Source organism: Opisthocomus hoazin, chromosome 20 (genome assembly GCF_030867145.1).
Source record: "Opisthocomus hoazin isolate bOpiHoa1 chromosome 20, bOpiHoa1.hap1, whole genome shotgun sequence".
Lineage (NCBI taxonomy): Eukaryota > Metazoa > Chordata > Aves > Opisthocomiformes > Opisthocomidae > Opisthocomus > Opisthocomus hoazin.
In genome coordinates this window covers 4,811,831-4,830,833 of record NC_134433.1, presented here as the reverse complement: position 1 = coordinate 4,830,833, position 19,003 = coordinate 4,811,831, and the positions used below count along the sequence as shown (strand labels likewise).

Below are 19,003 nucleotides of genomic sequence, written 5' to 3'. Positions count from 1 at the left end.
TTCCTCCCGGCATGCTGGAAGTTAAAAATCCCAGAGCTGCTGGCTGCTCCCGATGGTATCGGACGTCTCCCACACCCTGGCTCCTGGTGAAGGCAGATGGATGGCGTCGCTGTGTCCTATTTCTGTAGCTCAGCAGGCAGCTGGAGCTCCTTGTGTTGCTTCTGCATGGAAGCGACAGTCCCGGCTCTGCCTGGGGCAGTGGTCGCACAGCTCTCTCCTGCCCACCCCTCTGCGTGCCCCCCGTTCTTTCCTACCTGCTGCAAAGGGCCGTACTGCTCAGAGGTGAAAAAACTCGGGAAGGTTAGGAAAGGGTTGAGTCAGCGTCTTGCAAACCAAGCATCGAAATTTTTTTCCTTCTTGTTTTACTTAGCTCGAATAAAGACGTTGCACTGTCAGACTCTGAGAACGTCAGCCTTTGGGAACGGAAGGACTGCACAGAGGTCACTGATGTCCAAGATCTCTTTTGTCAAATGGGACTTCATCTGGAAAGTCCTTTGCCACAGGGCTGCTCTCCATCCATCCCTCCATCCATCCATCCATCCATCCATCCATCCATCCATCCATCCATCCATCCCTCCATCCATCCCTCCATCCCTCCATCCATCCGTCCATCCATCCATCCGTCCCTCCATCCCTCCATCCATCCATCCATCCATCCATCCATCCATCCATCCATCCATCCATCCATCCATCCATCCCTCCCTCCATCCATCCATCCATCCATCCATCCCTCCATCCATCCATCCATCCATCCCTCCATCCATCCATCCATCCCTCCATCCATCCCTCCATCCATCCATCCATCCCTCCATCCATCCCTCCATCCATCCATCCATCCATCCATCCATCCATCCATCCATCCATCCCCCAGTCTGTGCTGGCACTGGGGGTTGCCCCGACCCAGGTGCAGGACCTTGCCCTTGGCCTGGTTGAACTTCATGAGGTTCACATGGCCCCGCTCCTCCAGGCTGTCCAGGTCCCTCTGGATGCCACCTTGTCTTTCCCACGGATCGACTGCACCACCCAGCTTGGTGTCTGTGTCTTGATGGAGACATGAAGTAACGTTGGTCCTAGTACGGTCCCTTGAGGGACACCACCTGTTACAGGTTCTGTGCTTGCACACTGAGCCCTTGCCTGCAACTCTTTGGCTGTATGTGGCCATCCAGCCAATTCCTTATCCATCTGTAGTCCGTCCATCAAATTTATATCTCTCCAAAGAAGAGGCAAGAAAGTTGGGGGGACCATGTGGAAGGCCTTACAGCAGTCCAGGCAGATGGTGTCTGTAGCTATTCCCTTGTTCGCTACTGCAGTCACTCCGTTGTGGAAGGCCACCAGCTTAGTCAGGCACAACTTGCCCTTGGTGAAGCCATGCTGGCTTTCTCTCATCACCTCCCTGTCATCTCTGTGTTTCGAGATGTCTTCCAGGAGGATCTGCTCCGTGACCTGACCAGGCGTGGAGGTGAGGCTGACGGCAGTAGTTCCCAGCCGGGGGCTGGAGCAGCCTTGCTGGCTGATCTCCTCCCTGGTGGCTTTTAAAACAGCTTTCGTTTTTATTACTTTACGGCCATGAAACACTATGGAAGGTGTTTCAGGCAGCTCCGTAGATCCCTCAGCAGGGTTCCTGATGGTTTCCTCCCGGAGAGCAGATAGCTCACGGGGCTGCCAGCTCTGTGCTTCCTCTTTGTATTCGCCTTGGAAAAATTCCCTGCGTTTTGTAAACTGAAGTGCCAAGAAGACCGGGCCCATCAGTGGCGACCTGCGAGAGACGGAAGAGAAGTTTTAAGGCAGAGAAGTTTTTTTGTTTTTAAAACGGCCTTGGAGGAACTGTGGTCACAGGATCTTCTTTAATTTTTTGTTGACAGAGGGAAGTCTTTCCCCAGAAGATCCTGCTTCCCAGCTGTGTCGGGTAACTCGGTTGTGAACGGGTTTGGAGCCGCGCTGCTTTGGGTTGCGCTGGCGGTGTCAGCGCGGAGCCGCGGGTCAGCGAGCGGTGGAGCTTCGTCAGTCCCAGCAGCCCGGCTTCGGCGGCCGGGAACCGAACCGGGTGGGCAAAGTCACCCTCACGCTGATGCTCGGCGCGCTGTGGCGGGTGGCTGGCAGTCACCTGCGGTCAGCTGTGAAGGGTGGCGGTCGGCTGCCCCCCTGCCCTGCTGCCCCCCTGCCCCCCAGCCCCCCTGCCCTCCTTCCTCTCTCCCCTCCTGTCCCCCTGCCCTCCGGTCCCCCTGCCTCTCTCCCTCCCTGCCCCCTGCCCCCCTGCCCCCTGCCCCCCTGCCCTCCTGCCCCTCTGCCCCCCTGCCCTGCTGCCCTCCTGCCCCCCAGCCCCTCTGCCCTCCTTCCCCTCTCCCTCCCTGCCCCCTGCCCCCTGCCCTCCTGCCCCCCAGCCCCCCTGCCCCTCTGCCCCCCTGCCCTCCTGTCCCCCTGCCCTCCGGTCCCCCTGCCTCTCTCCCTCCCTGCCCCCTGCCCCTCTGCCCCCCTGCCTGCTGGTCTCCTGCTCGCTGCTGGGCGGTTTGAAGGCTTTTTCCCTCCTCCTTTCTGGACGGCGGCAAGCGGTGACGCTGGGCGTTGGGCTGCCTGCAGCCCTGCCTGCAGCCCTGCCAGCAGCCCTGCCTGCAGCCCTGCCTGCAGCCCTGCCAGCAGCCCTGCCTGCAGCCCTGCCAGCACCCCTGCCTGCACCCCTGCCAGCACCCCTGCCTGCCCCCCTGCCTGCAGCCCTGCCAGCACCCCTGCCTGCCCCCCTGCCAGCACCCCTGCCAGCACCCCTGCCTGCACCCCTGCCTGCATCCGTGCCTGCACCCCTGCCTGCACCCCTGCCAGCACCCCTGCCGGCACCCCTGCCAGCATCCTTGCCTGCAGCCCTGCCTGCACCCCTGCCTGCAGCCCTGCCTGCAACCCTGCCAGCACCCCTGCCTGCAGCCCTGCCTGCATCCCTGCCTGCAGCCCTGCCTGCATCCCTGCCTGCATCCCTGCCAGCACCCCTGCCAGCATCCCTGCCTGCAGCCCTGCCTGCCCCCCTGCCTGCATCCCTGCCTGCACCCCTGCCAGCATCCCTGCCTGCCCCCCTGCCTGCAGCCCTGCCTGCACCCCTGCCTGCATCCCTGCCTGCCCCCCTGCCTGCAGCCCTACCTGCAGCCCTGCCAGCATCCCTGCCAGCACCCCTGCCTGCACCCCTGCCTGCATCCCTGCCAGCATCCCTGCCTGCAGCCCTGCCTGCCCCGTGCTGCCTGGCGTCCCCTGGGGCTTCTCGGGGCCGTAAGGCTTGACCCCGGACCAAAGCCTCCTCTCCCCTCGCCGTGGGGCCCGGGGACATGGCCCCATGGTGCAGGTGCCCGTGGGGTTCCCCCTGCTCCGGTGCCGCGCTGGGTGCCAGCCGTCCCGCGACGCAGCCGTCCCGCGACGCGGGGAGCTTGGCCGCAAGCATGGCGCCGGGCCCCGCAGCACCGCGCTGCTCGCCGCGGTGATGTTGTGGTGCTTCGGCTTCCTGTTGCTGAACGTCACTCGCCGTGAACGGTGAAACAGATGGGAGTGAGTCACTTAAACAGACGCCATGGATGTGAAAATAATTGGCTGGGAAGCCTGCGCCTGCCAGGTCGCCAAGTGATCCCCGCGCGCCCTGTGACTCAGAGCCAGCAGAAGGAGCGTTTTCTCCCTGCTGCTCAATTGGAAATCTTTGGAGGGAAGGCAGCCTGGCTCCCCGTCCCACGTCCCTCTATCCTGGCCCCCTGTTCCGCGTCCCTCCGTCTGTCCGCGTGCTCCTGCCCCTTCCTGAGCGGCCGGCGCGGAGGGATGCTCGCCCACGCTGGCCGCTGCCGTGCGCGTCCGCAGTGCGAGCAGGAGTGCGGCGTGTCCCTCAGCCCGACGGGACCGGGAGCAGCGAGTCGGTGCCGTGGTGTCGTAGGGCTGAAGGTGGTGTGTGTGGGGAGGGACCTTGGAGCTCCCTGGTCCCACACCCTCCAGCAGGTCCACGGGGTCAGGTCGCTCAGGCCTTCGCCCAGCCACGTGCTGAATGCCTTTAAGGCTGGACATGACTGCCCTCGTCACAACAGCTTTTTTCCTAATATCTAGTTCGAATTTTGCGTGTACAAGCTTGACCCGTCACTGCTTGTCCTGTCCCTGTGCACCTCCAAGCTTCAGCGAGAAGCTGAAGGTCACCTCCAAGGGCTCGAAGTCTGGCTCCAGCTGCTGTCCCCCATCCCGCTGGATCGTGGTAGGCAGCCACGGGAGCCCCTTCGCTTGCCCCTTCCCGGGTGAGCACCCCCAGCTCTTGGCCTGTCCCCATCTCCGGGGCAGCCCGCTCTGCCCCGGCGCTGCTGGGCTTTGCCTGGCCACGTGCAGCGAGTTGCCCAGCCCGGGCTGCGTTCTTCCTTTACTCACTAGAAGTTCTTTCAAGAAAGGGGGAAAAAATAATTAGTCACTTAAATGAGGACTCAGGCTGAGACCATGCCCTTCCTTTCCCCGCGTTTGTGCTTGTTCTCTAGCGAATCCGTCACGGCACCGCGTCGCCCAGCGAGGCCGCGGCGTTGGCTTCCTCGGAAGCACCTGAGCTGAAGGGGCTCACCGACGCGGTCGGTGCCTCCTTTTCCCAGCAGAGCCGAGGCTCTCGGCTCCGGGTCGGAAGCGGGTACGGCCGTCGGCAGGATGTGACCTTCCCCTGGCACATTCCCATCAGCATCATTTTCTAATTATGCCTGTGACTGCCAGCTGGGAGCGTGCAGCGTCAGAGCTGCCGCAGCCAGTGAAATGACTCGGGGAATGTGCCCAGAGTCCATTAAACAAAGTTTTATTTAATTAAGTAAGCCTTGATCTCCTCGAAACCAAGAGGGAGCTGGAGGGTGGCAGCATTTCTGAGAAATCAGATCGCAACGGTGGGTGGTTTGTGCTTTCTTTAGTACCTGGATCGTGAGGCACTGCACGGTGCTGGTCTCACTGCTGCGTGTCGGGGTCGGCCAGGGCCGCGGTCGGGGCAGGGTTGCGTCCCCGGCGAGGCAGCCGGGCTGCCACAACCCGTGGGTGAGGACAGGGCATTTGGCACCAGCCAGCCTCTGTGGAGGAGCGCAGCGTGGGGCTGGGGACCTGTGTGCTGGGCACAGGTGCTGTGCCCCCCTGCCCCAAGCCCTGCTGCTGCCATCAGGGGGGTCCGGCAGCTTCTGGAGCACCCGGGGGTGAGGGGCACACCGGCGTCTCTCGGCTGCTTTGAGGAGATGCTCTTTTTTCTGGCAGAGGAACCTGCCTGAGATCAAGGACTCAGAGAGTGGTTTGGATTGGCAGCGACCTTCAAGGCCCACCCAGCCCAACCCCTGCCATGGCAGGGACCCCTTCAACCGGACCAGGCTGCTCACAGCCCCGTCCAGCCTGGCCTTGAACCCGGCCAGGGATGGAGCAGCCACAGCTTCTCCGGGCACCCAGTGCCAGGGCCTCAGCACCCTCAGCGTAGAACATTCCTCCCCGATGTCCAGCCTCACTCCCCCTCGCTCCGTCTCCGAGCGCTGTCTTGTGGTGGGGACCCCCGAGCTGGGTGCAGGGCTGCAGGGGGGGTGAGGAGAGGGGAGCAGAGGGGGAGCATCCCGTTCCTCGCCCCGCTGGCCCCACTGGTGGGGACACAGCCCAGGAGACGCTTGGCCTTCGGGGCTGCCAGCGCACATGGCCGGCTGATGTCCCGTCTGTCACCCACCAGCATCCCCCAGTCCTTCTCTGCAGGGTGCTCTCCATCCATCCATCCATCCCTCCATCCCTCCATCCATCCATCCCTCCCTCCATCCCTCCATCCCTCCCTCCATCCCTCCATCCATCCCTCCATCCCTCCCTCCATCCATCCATCCATCCATCCATCCATCCATCCATCCATCCCTTCATCCATCCCTCCATCCCTCCATCCCTCCATCCCTCCATCCCTCCATCCATCCATCCCTTCATCCCTCCATCCCTCCATCCCTCCATCCCTCCATCCATCCCTCCATCCATCCCTCCATCCATCCCTCCCTTCATCCATCCCTCCATCCCTCCATCCCTCCATCCCTCCATCCATCCCTCCATCCATCCCTCCATCCATCCCTCCATCCCTCTCTCCCTTCATCCATCCCTCCATCCCTCCATCCCTCCATCCCTCCATCCATCCCTCCATCCATCCCTCCATCCATCCATCCCTCCAGCCATCCCTCCATCCATCCATCCATCCCTCACAGGGCTGATCAAGGAGCTTCGCTCCGATCCAGGTTTGCTGAGCAACGATTTGTGGCTTGGAGATGCTGCTGCAGTGCAGGGAAAAATGCTGTGAGACACGAGCGCCTTGGGACGTTGCAACGGTTGCGCTGTCAGTGGCGGTGAGCTCAGAGCTGGCTCCTGGCACTGGCAGAGGGAGCGAGGGCGGATTGCCCTGTGCCGGGTCCCGTCGGGCGGCCGGGCTCAGAACTGCCCCAGCTGATTCACTTCTCTCCATGTGGTGTCTGCTGTGGCTTCCTCCTCTCCCCAGCTGAGGCGAAGGTCCTGGCAGCCTGGGCCACGCTCGTACCCACCCTCGCAGGCTGGGCGAGCTGAGACCACCGACGGGCTCAGCTCCGCAGGGTCTGCTCCGGCCGGGAGCTGCGTGCCGGCTGCGCGCGGGGTGCACCTGTGGACACGGCGAAGGGACTTGCTTGTTCTTGTTTTTATTTGCACCTCCTGTGCCCTTGCCTGCCGAAACAGGAGAAGGCTTCACACCCTCCCGCCGGCGCTGGGCTGCTCGGGGTTGTTCCCGAGACGCGGGCTGGGGGCTGTGGGGTGGGTCTGCCTGCCTCAGCCCTCATTTTTCTGCCAAAAGCGGCAAGCTGAGGCTGGGGAATGAGCAGACGCGTGCAGGCCATTTCCCGAAGGTGCCAGGGGAAGATGTGGCCCTGCGAAAACGCCCTGGGCAGGGCTGGCCAGCATGGCCGGGGCCTGAGGAGAGCAGCCTGCGGTGCGCAGAAGGTGTTCGGTGCCCAGCAGTGGTTTTCTCTCCGGTACGAGAGTCAGCACGGCGGGTTCTGCGTGGCTTCCCGTCAGGAGGGACTGTCCGCAGCGCTGCTCTCCGCGTGCCGTGGGGCTGGGCGGCCGCTTTCAGCGGTGCCTCCAACACGTCCGTGTCTGCTCTTCTCTTTCTCCACAGAAACAAAGGAGGAGCTGGAAGAGCTGATGTCTGACATAAAGAAGACGGCGAACAAAGTGCGCTCCAAGCTAAAGAGTGAGTGTTTTGCCTGTGGTGCTGCTGCGGGGCTCTGCCCGCCGTGCTCCTGCCCTGCAGCCCCGGGCAGCGGGTCCCGCGGCTCCCGTCCCGGCTGCGGCTGCGGCAGGCAGGGAGCGTGGCTGCCGGGGGTCCTGCTCCGTGCCCCCGCTGCTCGGCACTTCCCACTCGTCCCCCGTGACCGGTGACGCCGTGGGGCCCTGGCTGCCATCTCAACCCTGTGCCAGCAGCAGCTGGTGCTTGGCTGGGGTCAGGTTTGGGGTGGTTTGCTCTAGGCGAGAAGGGGCAGGTCACCGACACACAGCTCGGCACCGTCCGTCTGTCCGCTGGCACCCGGGGCCGGTTCTGGGAGGGGTCACAGAGCTGGGGAAGGGACAGCTGGAGGTGGCATCTGCCAGTGCTTTGCAGGGACCACCCGGGGCTGGGTGTCACCATCGCTCCCCTCGCATCCTCTGTCTGACTTCCTTTGCCCTCTGTGAATCTGCCCCTTGGTGTCCGGTTCCCAGGCTGGGGGTGGGGAGCGGGGCCGCGAGCACCCGGGGGGCTGCGAGCGAGCCCCGTGCTGCCGGTGCCGCCAGGCGTCGGGCTCTGCGGGGACCCCCGGCTCTGCGCCGGCGCGTGGCGCGGCCGAGGGTTGGGTTGCAATGGCTGGGTGGTGGAAGAGGTGCTGCGGTGGGGCGTGCAGGCCTCCGAGCAGAGCTGGCTCTTCCCTGCTGAGCCAGGTCGGTGCGGGCAGGGGCAGCACCGAGGGGTCCCACCCGGAGAGGCACCGTCACTCATCCCTGCGCGGCTGCGGGTGGGCTGGGCGGTGCTGCCGGCTCTCAGTGCTGTGCTGGCTTCGGGCTGCTGCCCCCGGGGCTCCTGCTTCTCGCTGCTCACATCACACAAAATCACAGAATCCCAGCATGGTCGGGGCTGGCAGGGCCCTCTGTGGGTCACCCAGCCCAGCCCCCTGCCCAAGCAGGGTCACCCAGAGCAGGGGGCACAGCACCATGGCCAGCCGGGGCTGGAATATCTCCAGAGAAGGAGACTCCACAGCCTCCCTGGGCAGCCTGGGCCAGGGCTCCGTCACCCTCAGAGGGAAGAAGTTCTTCCTCGGGTTCAGCTGGAGCTTCCTGTGCTTCAGTTTGTGCCCGTTGCCCCTTGTCCTGTCGCTGGGCACCACTGGAAAGAGTCTGGCCCCGTCCTCCTGACCCCCCCCCTGCAGATATTTAGAGGCATTTCTAAGGTCCCCTCTCAGCCTTCTCTTCTCCAGGCTGAACAAGCCCAGCTCCCTCAGCCTTTTCTCGTAGGAGAGATGCTCCAGTCCCCTCCTCATCCTTGTAGCCCTGCGCTGGACTCTCTCCAGTAGCTCCTTCTGGTGGGCGACAGGGTGACCATGAGCCAGCAGCGTGCCCTGGCTGCCAAAAAGGCCAATGGGATCCTGGGGTGCATCAAGAGGAGTGTGGGCAGCAGGGCGAGGGAGGTTCTCCTGCCCCTCTGCTCTGCCCTGGTGAGGCCCCATCTGGAGTTCTGTGTCCAGTGCTGGGCTCCCCAGTTCAAGAAAGATGAGGAGCTACTGGAGAGAGTCCAGCGCAGGGCTACAAGGACGATGAGGGGACTGGAGCATCTCTCCTCCGAGGAGAGGCTGAGGGAGCTGGGCTTGTTCAGCCTGGAGAAGAGAAGGCTGAGAGGGGACCTTCGAAATGCCTCTAAATATCTGCAGGGTGGGGGTCAGGAGGATGGGGCCAGACTCTTTCCAGTGGTGCCCAGCGCCAGGACAAGGGGCAACGGGCACAAACTGAAGCAGAGGAAGCTCCAGCTGAACCCGAGGAAGAACTTCTTCCCTCTGAGGGTGACGGAGCCCTGGCCCAGGCTGCCCAGGGAGGCTGTGGAGTCTCCTTCTCTGGAGATATTCCAGCCCCGCCTGGCCGTGGTGCTGTGCAGCCTGCTCTGGGTGACTCTGCTTGGGCAGGGGGTTGGGCTGGGTGACCCACAGAGGACCCTGCCAACCCCGACCACTCTGTAATTCTGTGACTCTGTGATTCTGTGACCCTTCCCATGGAGCAGAGCCTCCAGCCATACTGGGATCCCTGGTGTCCACAGCTGGGGACAGAGTTTAGCCTGTGCAGAAGAAAAGTCCTTTGCCGTAGGTGTTTTGTCCTGTGTTTTTTAAGGGGTTCGAGCGCCTGAAGGATTGCAGGACAGTCTCCAGTTCCTGTTTCCTTCTTCCAGAAAAGACTCACCAGTATTGTGTTTACCTGGAGCAGCGGATTATTGGTCCGAGTGCTTCGTCCCAAACCGCCTCGTGGCCAGCACGATCAATGAAACAAAAAAACAGTCAGGACTGATCAAAAACACCATCTGCCGACAATGAATTGGCTTCGTTAGGCCAGACATTGCTCATGCAGTGGCTAATTCTAATTACCAGCTTCTTGGGAAAATGTGATTTTATTAATTACCATAAATGCACAATGTTTGCCAATACCGTTCCTTGGGAACGGGGAACGGTCTGCGACGAGCGTGGAGGAGGATCGGGTGCTGGTGGGGGCTGCTGGGCAGGCAGCAGCCTGGGGCTGCGCGGGAGAAGCGCCGGGGCCGTCTGGCTGTGTGGGACGGGACCTTTCGGATGAGCTCCGGGTACAGACGCTTGTTCCGGGCTGGAAGAGGAGGGAGCGCGGAATTTGTGCTGATGCTGCCCTGGAGAGTTCTGTGCTGTTGGGCACCCTCTGCCAGCGCTGTGAAGGGTTCCCCCGCGCCCGCGGTCTTCCTCGCAGCGCTGCTGGTCTCCGCGGGGTGGTCTGGTGGGTGACCAGCACCCAGCGGGCTCGGAGATGCCCAGGTGGAGTCCTGCGCTGTGCCCCGCTGCACTGGGTGGTGATGGGGAGCCCCTGGGCAGCCCTGGGGAATGGGGAGCCCCTGCTGCGGGGGGAACCTGCCCCGTGCTGGGCTCGTGGGACCTGCCCCAGCGTGGAAGGTGCTGGGACAGCCGGGCTCGGAGCGCTGTGGGACATCTGCATTGGGGATGGGGGCTTCGGCCAAGCCCGAGGGGTGCCACCCGCTCACACCCCATGGTCTGCATGGAGACGTGGAGCTGCCCACTGCGCCAGCCTGCCGACGGGAGGTTTCCACCAGACTTTGGAAGTCCCTGAATTTCAGTTTTTGAATTTGCACGTCCTGAGCTGGCCTCGAGGCGCGGATTTGCACTGCCGTGCCCTGTGCCAGACCTCGTCCCCGGCAGCCCCGCGCCCAGCCCGTGGCGGGACGCTGCGCAGGGCCCCGCTCCTCCCGGCTGCGCTTTGGGGGTCTGTGGGCAGGCGAGGAGCTCGTCCCACCGAGCTGCGCTGCCGAGCGTAACTGAAAGGGCGAATCTGGATCGGGGCGTCGCGGCAGAGCGCGGTGCCGCCAGACGCGCTCTCGCCAGCCTGGCCGGGCCCCCCTGCGCCCGGCCGCGCGGCTGGCACACCTACTATTTTTAGGGTCCCTGGAGAAGTCTTGAGCTTTGGTATTTTGCAGAGACATTTCGGCTCTGGGTTTCCTCCTCCTGCCTAGCAGCGGGGAGCAGCGCTCCATTTTGTCTGAATACCGGAAAGCGCAGAGGTCAGACCCGAGCCGTACGTCAGATTTGGGTTGAAATCCTCTCTGACCAGACCGGGGGGGACGGCTGCCGCCCTCGACAGCACCGACTCTCAGCCGGTGGCCAGGCACTGAGTGGGTTGCAGTAGTGGAAGGGGGCTTTGCTGCCAGGCCAGGCTACGTTGCAGGCTCAGGTCAGGAGCTGGGGACCGCTCGGTGCCAGATGCTCCTCGATTCGCAGCCGTCAGTCTGTTACAGTCCCCCTGCCAAACAGTCCCTGCGCCTGCTCTGAACAGCACGAAATAATCTGTGTCCTTCTACCCCGGCCAGGTATTGAGCAGAGTATTGAGCAAGAGGAAGGACTGAACAGGTCGTCTGCTGACCTGCGGATAAGGAAAACTCAGGTGAGTCTCTGTCCTCCGGCACTGGGAAGGGGGGGACCGGAGGCGGCTGGCGGCGGTGGAGGGGTCCCGGGAGGTGATGGGGGAGGACGAGGGCTGTGCTTGGCTTTAGAGCAACCGACTTCTGGTCTGCAAGTGCTGGGCAAAGAAGTGCAGCATGTTCCCAAATCGGTGAAAAAGCCAGCCTGAAGGAGCCGCGACACAGGTACGTGCAGAGGGAGCCGCGAGGGCAGCCCGCATCGGCCGCGTCCGCCTGTGCGAGGCCGGGCGTCCGCGTGGCCGGGGGCCGCTGGGTTTCTGCACATCCGTCCTCAGCATCTCGCCAAAGGGGATTTTGGCTGGAGCAAAAATACCCACTACAATGGCAGCTCTGGGGGGAGAACGTTTGCCTGCGCTGTGTTCAGAAACCTGAGACCTCTGCGTGTCCTTCCAGTGCCTGGAAGGGTGCTTGAGCCACGCGTAAAGGAGACCAAGGCTCACTGATGCAACTGGGCAACTCACAGAATCACAGAATCACAGAATAGTAGGGGTTGGCAGGGACCTCTGTGGGTCATCTAGTCCAACCCCCCTGCTGAAGCAGTGTCACCTACAGCAGGCTGCACAGGACCTTGTCCAGGTGGGGCTGGAATATCTCCAGAGAAGGAGACTCCACAACCTCCCTGGGCACCCTGGGCCAGGGTTCCGTCACCCTCAGAGGGAAGAAGTTCTTCCTCGGGTTCAGCTGGAACTTCCTCTGCTTCAGTTTGTGCCCGTTGCCCCTTGTCCTGTCGCTGGGCACCACTGGAAAGAGTCTGGCCCCATCCTCCTGACCCCCATCCTTCAGATATTTATAAGCATTTATTAGGTCCCCTCGCAGCCTTCTCTTCTCCAGGCTGAACAAGCTGAGGCGGTGTTGGGCTCAGCCATGGTGAACGGTCGTGCTGCTCACGCTGCTGTCTGCAGCCACGGTGGGGTGGAGTATGTCAGCTCCACAGGAGATGGGGCTGAGGGACACGGGGCTGGTGCCTGGGGCCAGCAGCATGCACTCAAAACTGGACGTCACTGACACTGCTCCGAGGCGGTGGTTGGGCTGTGTGACCTCCTGAAGTTCCTTCCAGCCTGAATTGTCCTACAGTTCTCAGGAACTCCCCTCCAACCTGCCCAAAGCCAAGAAACAGCTGAGAAATACTTGATGAAGAAGTGTTGGAATGCCTTGCAGAGCGACGTTTCTCTCTCCGGAGCAGCTGATTGCAGTGGAAGGTGTGACTGCTGTAGACGTCCACCCTGGGCACTGCTTGGGTCCTGGCCTGGGGCAGCTGGAGAGCGAGGATGGGTCACAAATGTCCCTCTGACGTCTGTGCTGGGTGCTGGTGGGAAGGCTTGGGGAACACCACCAGAGAGGGCACAGTCGGTGGGGTGGTCCAAGGCCACAGCTTGGCAGAATGTGTCAAAAGAGAACTTCCCTGGGGAGGCAGCGTGCGGGCAGGCGCCAGGGAGGCAGCGCGAAGCGCCGGGGGGTGCCCGGGGCGTGGGTGTGGAGAGGGAGCTGGGGCAGGGGAGGTGGCGGAGCCTCACGCGCCCCTCGTACAGCCTGCGGCATCTGCACAGCCTCAGGTGAGCTCAGAAGCCTTGGACTGCTGATGGCCTGAGGTCTCGTAAGACAAGGTTACCCATGGTCTCCAGCTGCTTCTGAAACCGGGGCTTGAGTTCCTAAATAATGTGTACTTTGTGAAAATAGCACACGCTTCTGGGCTCCCCACTTCAAGAAAGATGAGGAGCTACTGGAGAGAGTCCAGTGGAGGGCTACGAGGATGAGGAGGGGACTGGAACATCTCCCCTACGAGGAGAGGCTGAGGGAGCTGGGCTTGTTCAGCCTGGAGAAGAGAAGGCTGCGAGGGGACCTAATAAATGCTTATAAATATCTGCAGGGTAGGGGTCAGGAGGATGGGGCCAAGCTCTTTCCAGTGGTGCCCAGCAACAGGACAAGGGGCAACGGGCACAAACTGAAGCAGAGGAAGCTCCAGCTGAACCCGAGGAAGAACTTCTTCCCTCTGAGGGTGACGGAGCCCTGGCCCAGGCTGCCCAGGGAGGCTGTGGAGTCTCCTTCTCTGGAGATATTCCAGCCCCGCCTGGACACGGTGCTGTGCAGCTGCTGTGGGTGACCCTGCTTGGGCAGGGGGTTGGGCTGGGTGACCCACAGAGGGCCCTGCCAACCCCTAACTGTGATTCTGTGTGAAATTGGATGGAAGCGTTTACGTGGAAGCAGCTGAGGGAATGGCAGAAGAAGGGACACAAGTCTGGCGTGGGTTGGTGGCATCTAATCCAAAAGGCCATCGAGATACCAGCATGTATGCATGCAACTTCTAAGAAGGCTGAGGGTGGAAAACCGTTGGCCAGCTTACTCCAGGAGGTGAGAGGGCTTCTGAAGGTTCCATGCAATTTAAATCATTCCATAATGGTAACTCTGCTGTGCTGCCTGGTGGCCCTGGGGCAGGGCAGGTCGGTGGGTGGCAGAGCGGTGCTGCTGGCAGCCCTGCCCGGCACAGACGGTGCGTCCCGAGCCCCACTGTGGCCACCAGTCGCAAAGAACCCAGGAGATGGGGGGACTTGTCGGACGTGTCCCACACCAGCACTGCTGGCTGTCCATCTTGCAGTGCTTGTGAGTTTGAGGCAGGAGAAAACGAGCGAATCAAGGAGGGAGTGAAGGCAGCTTTATTTTAGATTTATTTTTATTGGATTCGTCGCCTTCCTGCTCAGTGCACTCTCACGCTGAGCTTTGCCAGCTCGGTTGCAGCACTCTGGTGCTGAGCTTCTCCGGCTCTGGTCTCTGTTTGAAGCAGCCTTGTCCATCCTGGCTTGGCCACGGGCCCACGTGGTTCCAGCTCAGCCCGGCTGGAGACGTTTCCCTGGGGAAATCACGCTGTGGCAGCCAGGCCAACCATCTGCGTTGCGAGGGGCCGTGCTGAGGACATGCACGGCGGGTCCCGGGCGCCCACGGGATGGCTGCGGGGTCGGGGCAGGGCTGAGAGCCTGTCACGGGGGTCTCGCCATCGCAGCTTCTTCTTAAAATCAGCCTTCTCTGGGCTGAAGGCCCCACCATACAGGGTTGCCGTGTAGTTTTTACTGCGGGTTGGCCAACCTGCTGGTGATCCAGCACCCGGCAAGATGTGGTCCTTGCTCCAGCAGTGGAATCTGCTGCTCCATTGCTGTGGGGCGAGCTCCAGTGCCTGGTCCTTGCTGGTCGTACTGGGGGATGTGAATGGAAATGAGATGTCTCAGAGCAGAGGAGCAAGGCCTTGTTCTGCAGCAAGGATTCTGTTTTAGCACGCCGTTAAACTGAGAAGGGCAACAGGAGCTGCCAGTGTTGCTCTTCAGCACCCCGGGGTGGGGATCCCGGCGTGGGTCTGCTGCTCTCCTGGGGGTTTACGCACAAATGCAGCTCAGTACAAGTCCTGCCTGCTCTAAGCGCTCGGCAGTGAAGCCAGAGGAGTTTTGGTGGCTGTAGTTTATCTCCTTTCCAGTCTGGGAAGCCACCCGTGCAGTCTGCTCTGCCGTGCCGCAGCCGGTGCCGGATCAATACCGTGGTGACGTTATCGGGTCACCTCTGCAGAGACGGCTCCCAGCTCGGAGCCTGCGTCCTCCCGGCCCTGCTGTCGCGGCTGGGCCGGGGGCACTGGGGAGCCGTCCCCGGCAGAACTGGCAGGAGGAAGGCTTGTCTCCAGAGCAAGGGGAAGGAGAAGCGCTGGGGCAAAGCAGACGGTGGTGCAGCGTCACGCAGCAGAGCAGGACAGCAGCACGTCCCTCTGCACGCCGGCTCTGCTGACCCTCCCGGAGGGATCCTGCCGTGGGCAGAGCTCTGCTCTCCCTGGGCAGCGTCGAGGGAGCCAGCAGATCTCTTCCCAGACAGAAAACCGCTGCCTTTACCCCTCCAGAGACACTGCTGTGTGCCGCCAGCCGGGCTGCGGTGCTCAGTGCCGTGCCTGGCAGGACCCGGTCGCCGTCTCGACTGCGGGTGCCAGTGGCCGCGGCAGGGAGGGGGCAGCTGAAGGTGGCCGTCCCTGGTGTCGGCTGCGGTGCGCCCGTGTTTCCCATCACTTCTGCAGAGTCTGAAGGAACTAGAGGTGGCCACAAATTGGTGCTGTGTAGCCCAGGGCTGTGAGTTTGAGCAAGGTTTAGATTTGCTCTGTGTTGAAGCTCTGTGGGTCGGACATCATCCTGGCATGTGGGAGAGCGGGATTCGGGGCTCTGCTCCACCACAGAGTTACGAAATGGTCTGGGTTGGCAGGGACCTTCAAGGCCCATCCAGCCCAACCCCTGCCGTGGCAGGGACCCCTTCCACCGGCCCAGGCTGCTCCCAGCCCCGTCCAACCTGGCCTTGAAACCCGGCCAGGGATGGGGCAGTCACAGCTTCTCCGGGCACGCTGTGCCAGGGCCTGAGCACCCTCAGCGTAGAACATTCCTCCCCAATGTCCAAACCAAATCTACTCTCTTTCAGTTGAGAACCACTGCCCCTTGTCCTGTCCCTGCTGACCGTGGTCGGAAGTCCTGCTCCATCTTTCTCATGAGCTGCCTTTATGTACTGAAGAGCTGCAGTGAGGTCTCTGCAGAGCTGTCTCTTCTCCAGGCCACACAGCCCCAGCTCTCCCAGCCACGGACCAGCCAGCCAAGGAAGTGGGACATCTTCTTGCACTTTGGGTCTTCCTTAGCGTTTCTCCTGGCTCTGCAGGTCGTCAGGGGATGGGAGATCCTCCGGGCTGCAGCTTGGAGCCCGGCATTGTGAGGCTGAGGTGGGCGATGCAGGGGCTTTATCTGCTGACCTCGGTGGTCTCTGCCTCCGGGGTTCTGCAGCCGCTCGCCTGCCCCGGAATGCCGACGCTGTGCACGCCGGCGTGCGCGGGACGGGAGGCGAGCCGGGCGCAGAGCCGTGCTGTCCCGGGGTGACGCTGCTGGCTTTGCTTGGCACCGCGCGCTGCGGGTGAGAGGAGCTGACGGCTCCGGCGGGGCTGGGGAGCAGCGCTGCTGGGCTCTGCGTGCTGGACGCGTGAGCTGAGCCGACGTGACTGCTGTGGCTGCCAGCCGGGGAGCGGTGTGGGGTGAGCGGGCGTGGAGGCACACACCATTAGCGTGGGGCATCCCTGGCCCTCGCTTGCGTTGGTTTTGCCCTGCTGCCCCGTGCGCTGCTGGTGCGATTTTGGATTTTGGATGCCATGGGGCAGATCCTCAGCGGGGGCACCACGTTGCGATGGAGCCCTTGTAGCTGGAGCTGGCTGTGCGTGCAGCGTGGGTGTCCCCTTGGGCTCCCGGCCATCCGGGAGCGGGCAACAGCCCAACCAGCAATCTGGCACCCAGTTCTCTTCCTTCTCGTGGGATCACGGCGTGTCAGTGCGAAGGGAGCGTGGGAGATGCCAGCCCCTGCCGCAGAGCAGTGCCAGCCGCGTCAGGTTGCTTATGGCCCCGTCCAGCTGCATTCTCTGTATCCAGAAGGATGGAGATGCCGTAGGCATCCGGTGTTTGACCACCCTTATGATGCCTTTCCCCCTTAATATTTAACTGGAATTCCATGTCTCCCAGCTTGGTCATCCCTTGTCCTGCCCCTGTGCGCCTCCAAGAAGAGTCTGCCTTCGGCTTCTCTCCGTTCTCCCACTGGGCTGTGGTGGGCAGCAGTAAAATCCCTCTGAGCTTTGTCACCTTCAGCTGACCAAACCCTGCTGCTGTCAGCCTGTCCTCGCCTGACCTGTGCTCCAGCCCAGACCCCCTCGGGGGCCTCACTGGCGTCACTCCCGCTGGGGAGCCCCAAGCCCGGCACAGCGCTGTGGTCGTGGTCTCAGCGGACAGTCCCTGTCCTCGCCCCGCTGGCTGTCCTCCTGCTCACCCGGCCCACGATGAGTTTTACCTGCCCTGCTGACTCCTGGGCAGCCTGATGTCCGTGAGGACTCTGGGGGCTTTCTGGGCAGCTGGCCCCCAGCCCGCCCTGCAGTGTGCGTCCTGACCCCGTCGCAGGACGCTGCGTTTGCCTTTGAGCTTCATGGGGTTCCTTCAGCCTCTTCCTCCAGACTGTTCCTCTGTCTTCCATCGCTCCCCCTGCTTGGTGTCTTCTGCAAACCTCCTGAAAGTACACTCCACCCCGCCATCCCAGCTTACCGGTGAAGATGTTTAACGGCTTTTTCAGCCTCAGCATCACTCGCTGAGGGGTTACCATTAGGAACTGGGCACCGGTTGGACCTTGTATTGCTGATCACAACCTGGCAGTCCAGACGATTTTCCACCAGCCTTGTCCAACCCGTGTCCTATCAAAATGGCTGTAAGGATACTGCGGAGGTTGGTGTCGAAGGCCTTGAACTCGGGGCGCGCACTGTTCCCTGCTCTCCTCCTGCCTGTGCAGCTGGTCATTGCTGTTGTCATCTCCAGCCTGAAGAGCCTCATCAGACCTGGAGCTTTCACAGGAGCGGCTTTGTCTTACCCCAGGGCCGTGGCTGGGCTGCGGTGGAGCCAGCAAGGCAGGGAGGTTGGTGTGAGCGCATCGGGCAGGGCTGCTCCTCCAGCCACGTCCGAGGGCAGACGATGGTGCTGGCCTTTTCCACGGGAGCACGAGTCCGTCCCTCCGTGACTGTCCCACACTCCACAAGCCCACAACAAACTGGTCCCAGCCTGGCTCCTGGGCTGCTTCTGCACCGAGGAACGGTCGTTTTCACGTTCTGAATCGGTTCCGTTAAGCGCGCTCTGTCTGTCCCCGTGTCACAGCAGCAGTCTGTCTGCGGCACCCTGCCTCCGCCAGCTCGCCAGCAGCAGGAGGGTGCGGGGGGCTTCGGGGCTGCCGCTCCCCAGGGCATCCCCAGCCCAGAGCGTTGCCGGGCGATGCAGGTTCCCAGCCGTCCCGTGTTTCTCTTGGTACCGCGTTTTGAGCTCGTCACAGAGCTAAAGCTGCCATTTACGTTCTCCAAATGTCGGTACTTTCGGTCCTTGTGATTCCGAATAGCTTGAGCTCTGGTAGCTTCTGGCCTTGGTTGGTCTGGCTGGCGCGGTGGAAGTGTTCACCTCGCTTGGACTAGCTCGAACGCCGAAACCAGCGCAGCCGGTGGGAGCTCAGAGGTGGGATCTCTGCCCCCCGTAACCTCGGCAGGCTCAGGAGCGATGAGCACCTCGGAAACGTCTCGCTCTTCACAAAGAACGTTGAAGGGCGAGAGCGCAGGTTTCAGTGTGTCCCTGGGGGGTGCGGAGCCCCCCGTGGGTGCCCAGAGCTGTGCAAGCTCTTTGGACATTCGGCTTGGTGGTGCAGCTGCGTTCCCCACGTTTGGGGAGTCCAGAGTCGCTGGCCCCAGATGGTGCAACCCCATTTCCTACCATTAGTTAATATTTGATATTTAATGAATTTCTTTTGAATGCAAGGTGTATTTTGATATGCTTTTTATTTACTCTGAATGTTCAAGTGGTTTTATTTAATGACTGAAAGACATTTAAAATGCTTTTCCTAGCCTACCTTGCATGAAACTCTGGGTTCCTTCAAAAATCGGACGCAGTTTGTAGACACATGTGACACCCACGGGAACACAAAATAACAATCTGACAAAAAAATTCCAAGTTAAATAACAGCTGCAGTGGAAGTGGCATGGCGTGGCGTGCTGGTTAGCAGAACGGGGCACCACGCAGCACCCAGCGTGCGTTGGTACTTTTCAGTGGAACGAGAATGAACTGGATTTTAGGAAAATAATTTTGAAAAGGCAGAAGAAGAGCGGCTCAGCAGACAGCTCACGGCTTTGCCAGGTTTCAAGCCGTGATGCTCCGGAGCTGTTCTGGCCCCGCTTTGGGCCGGGCGCCTCGAGCAGAGCCTGCCGGGGGCTTCATGCGGGGTTTGCTGGCAGAGGAGGAGTGCGGTGAG

At 61.9% G+C, this 19,003-nt stretch overlaps 1 protein-coding gene across 1 annotated transcript in view; it reads left to right on the top strand.

The window, feature by feature from the left end:
* STX1A (syntaxin 1A) overlaps nt 1–19,003 on the top strand; it is a 101,038-nt gene that overhangs the window by 63,305 nt on the left and 18,730 nt on the right. Inside the window, exons 4-5 of the mRNA XM_075440048.1 lie at nt 7,118–7,192; nt 11,078–11,151. Coding sequence (XP_075296163.1) covers nt 7,118–7,192; nt 11,078–11,151 — 149 coding nt within the window. The remainder of the gene's footprint in view (nt 1–7,117; nt 7,193–11,077; nt 11,152–19,003) is intronic.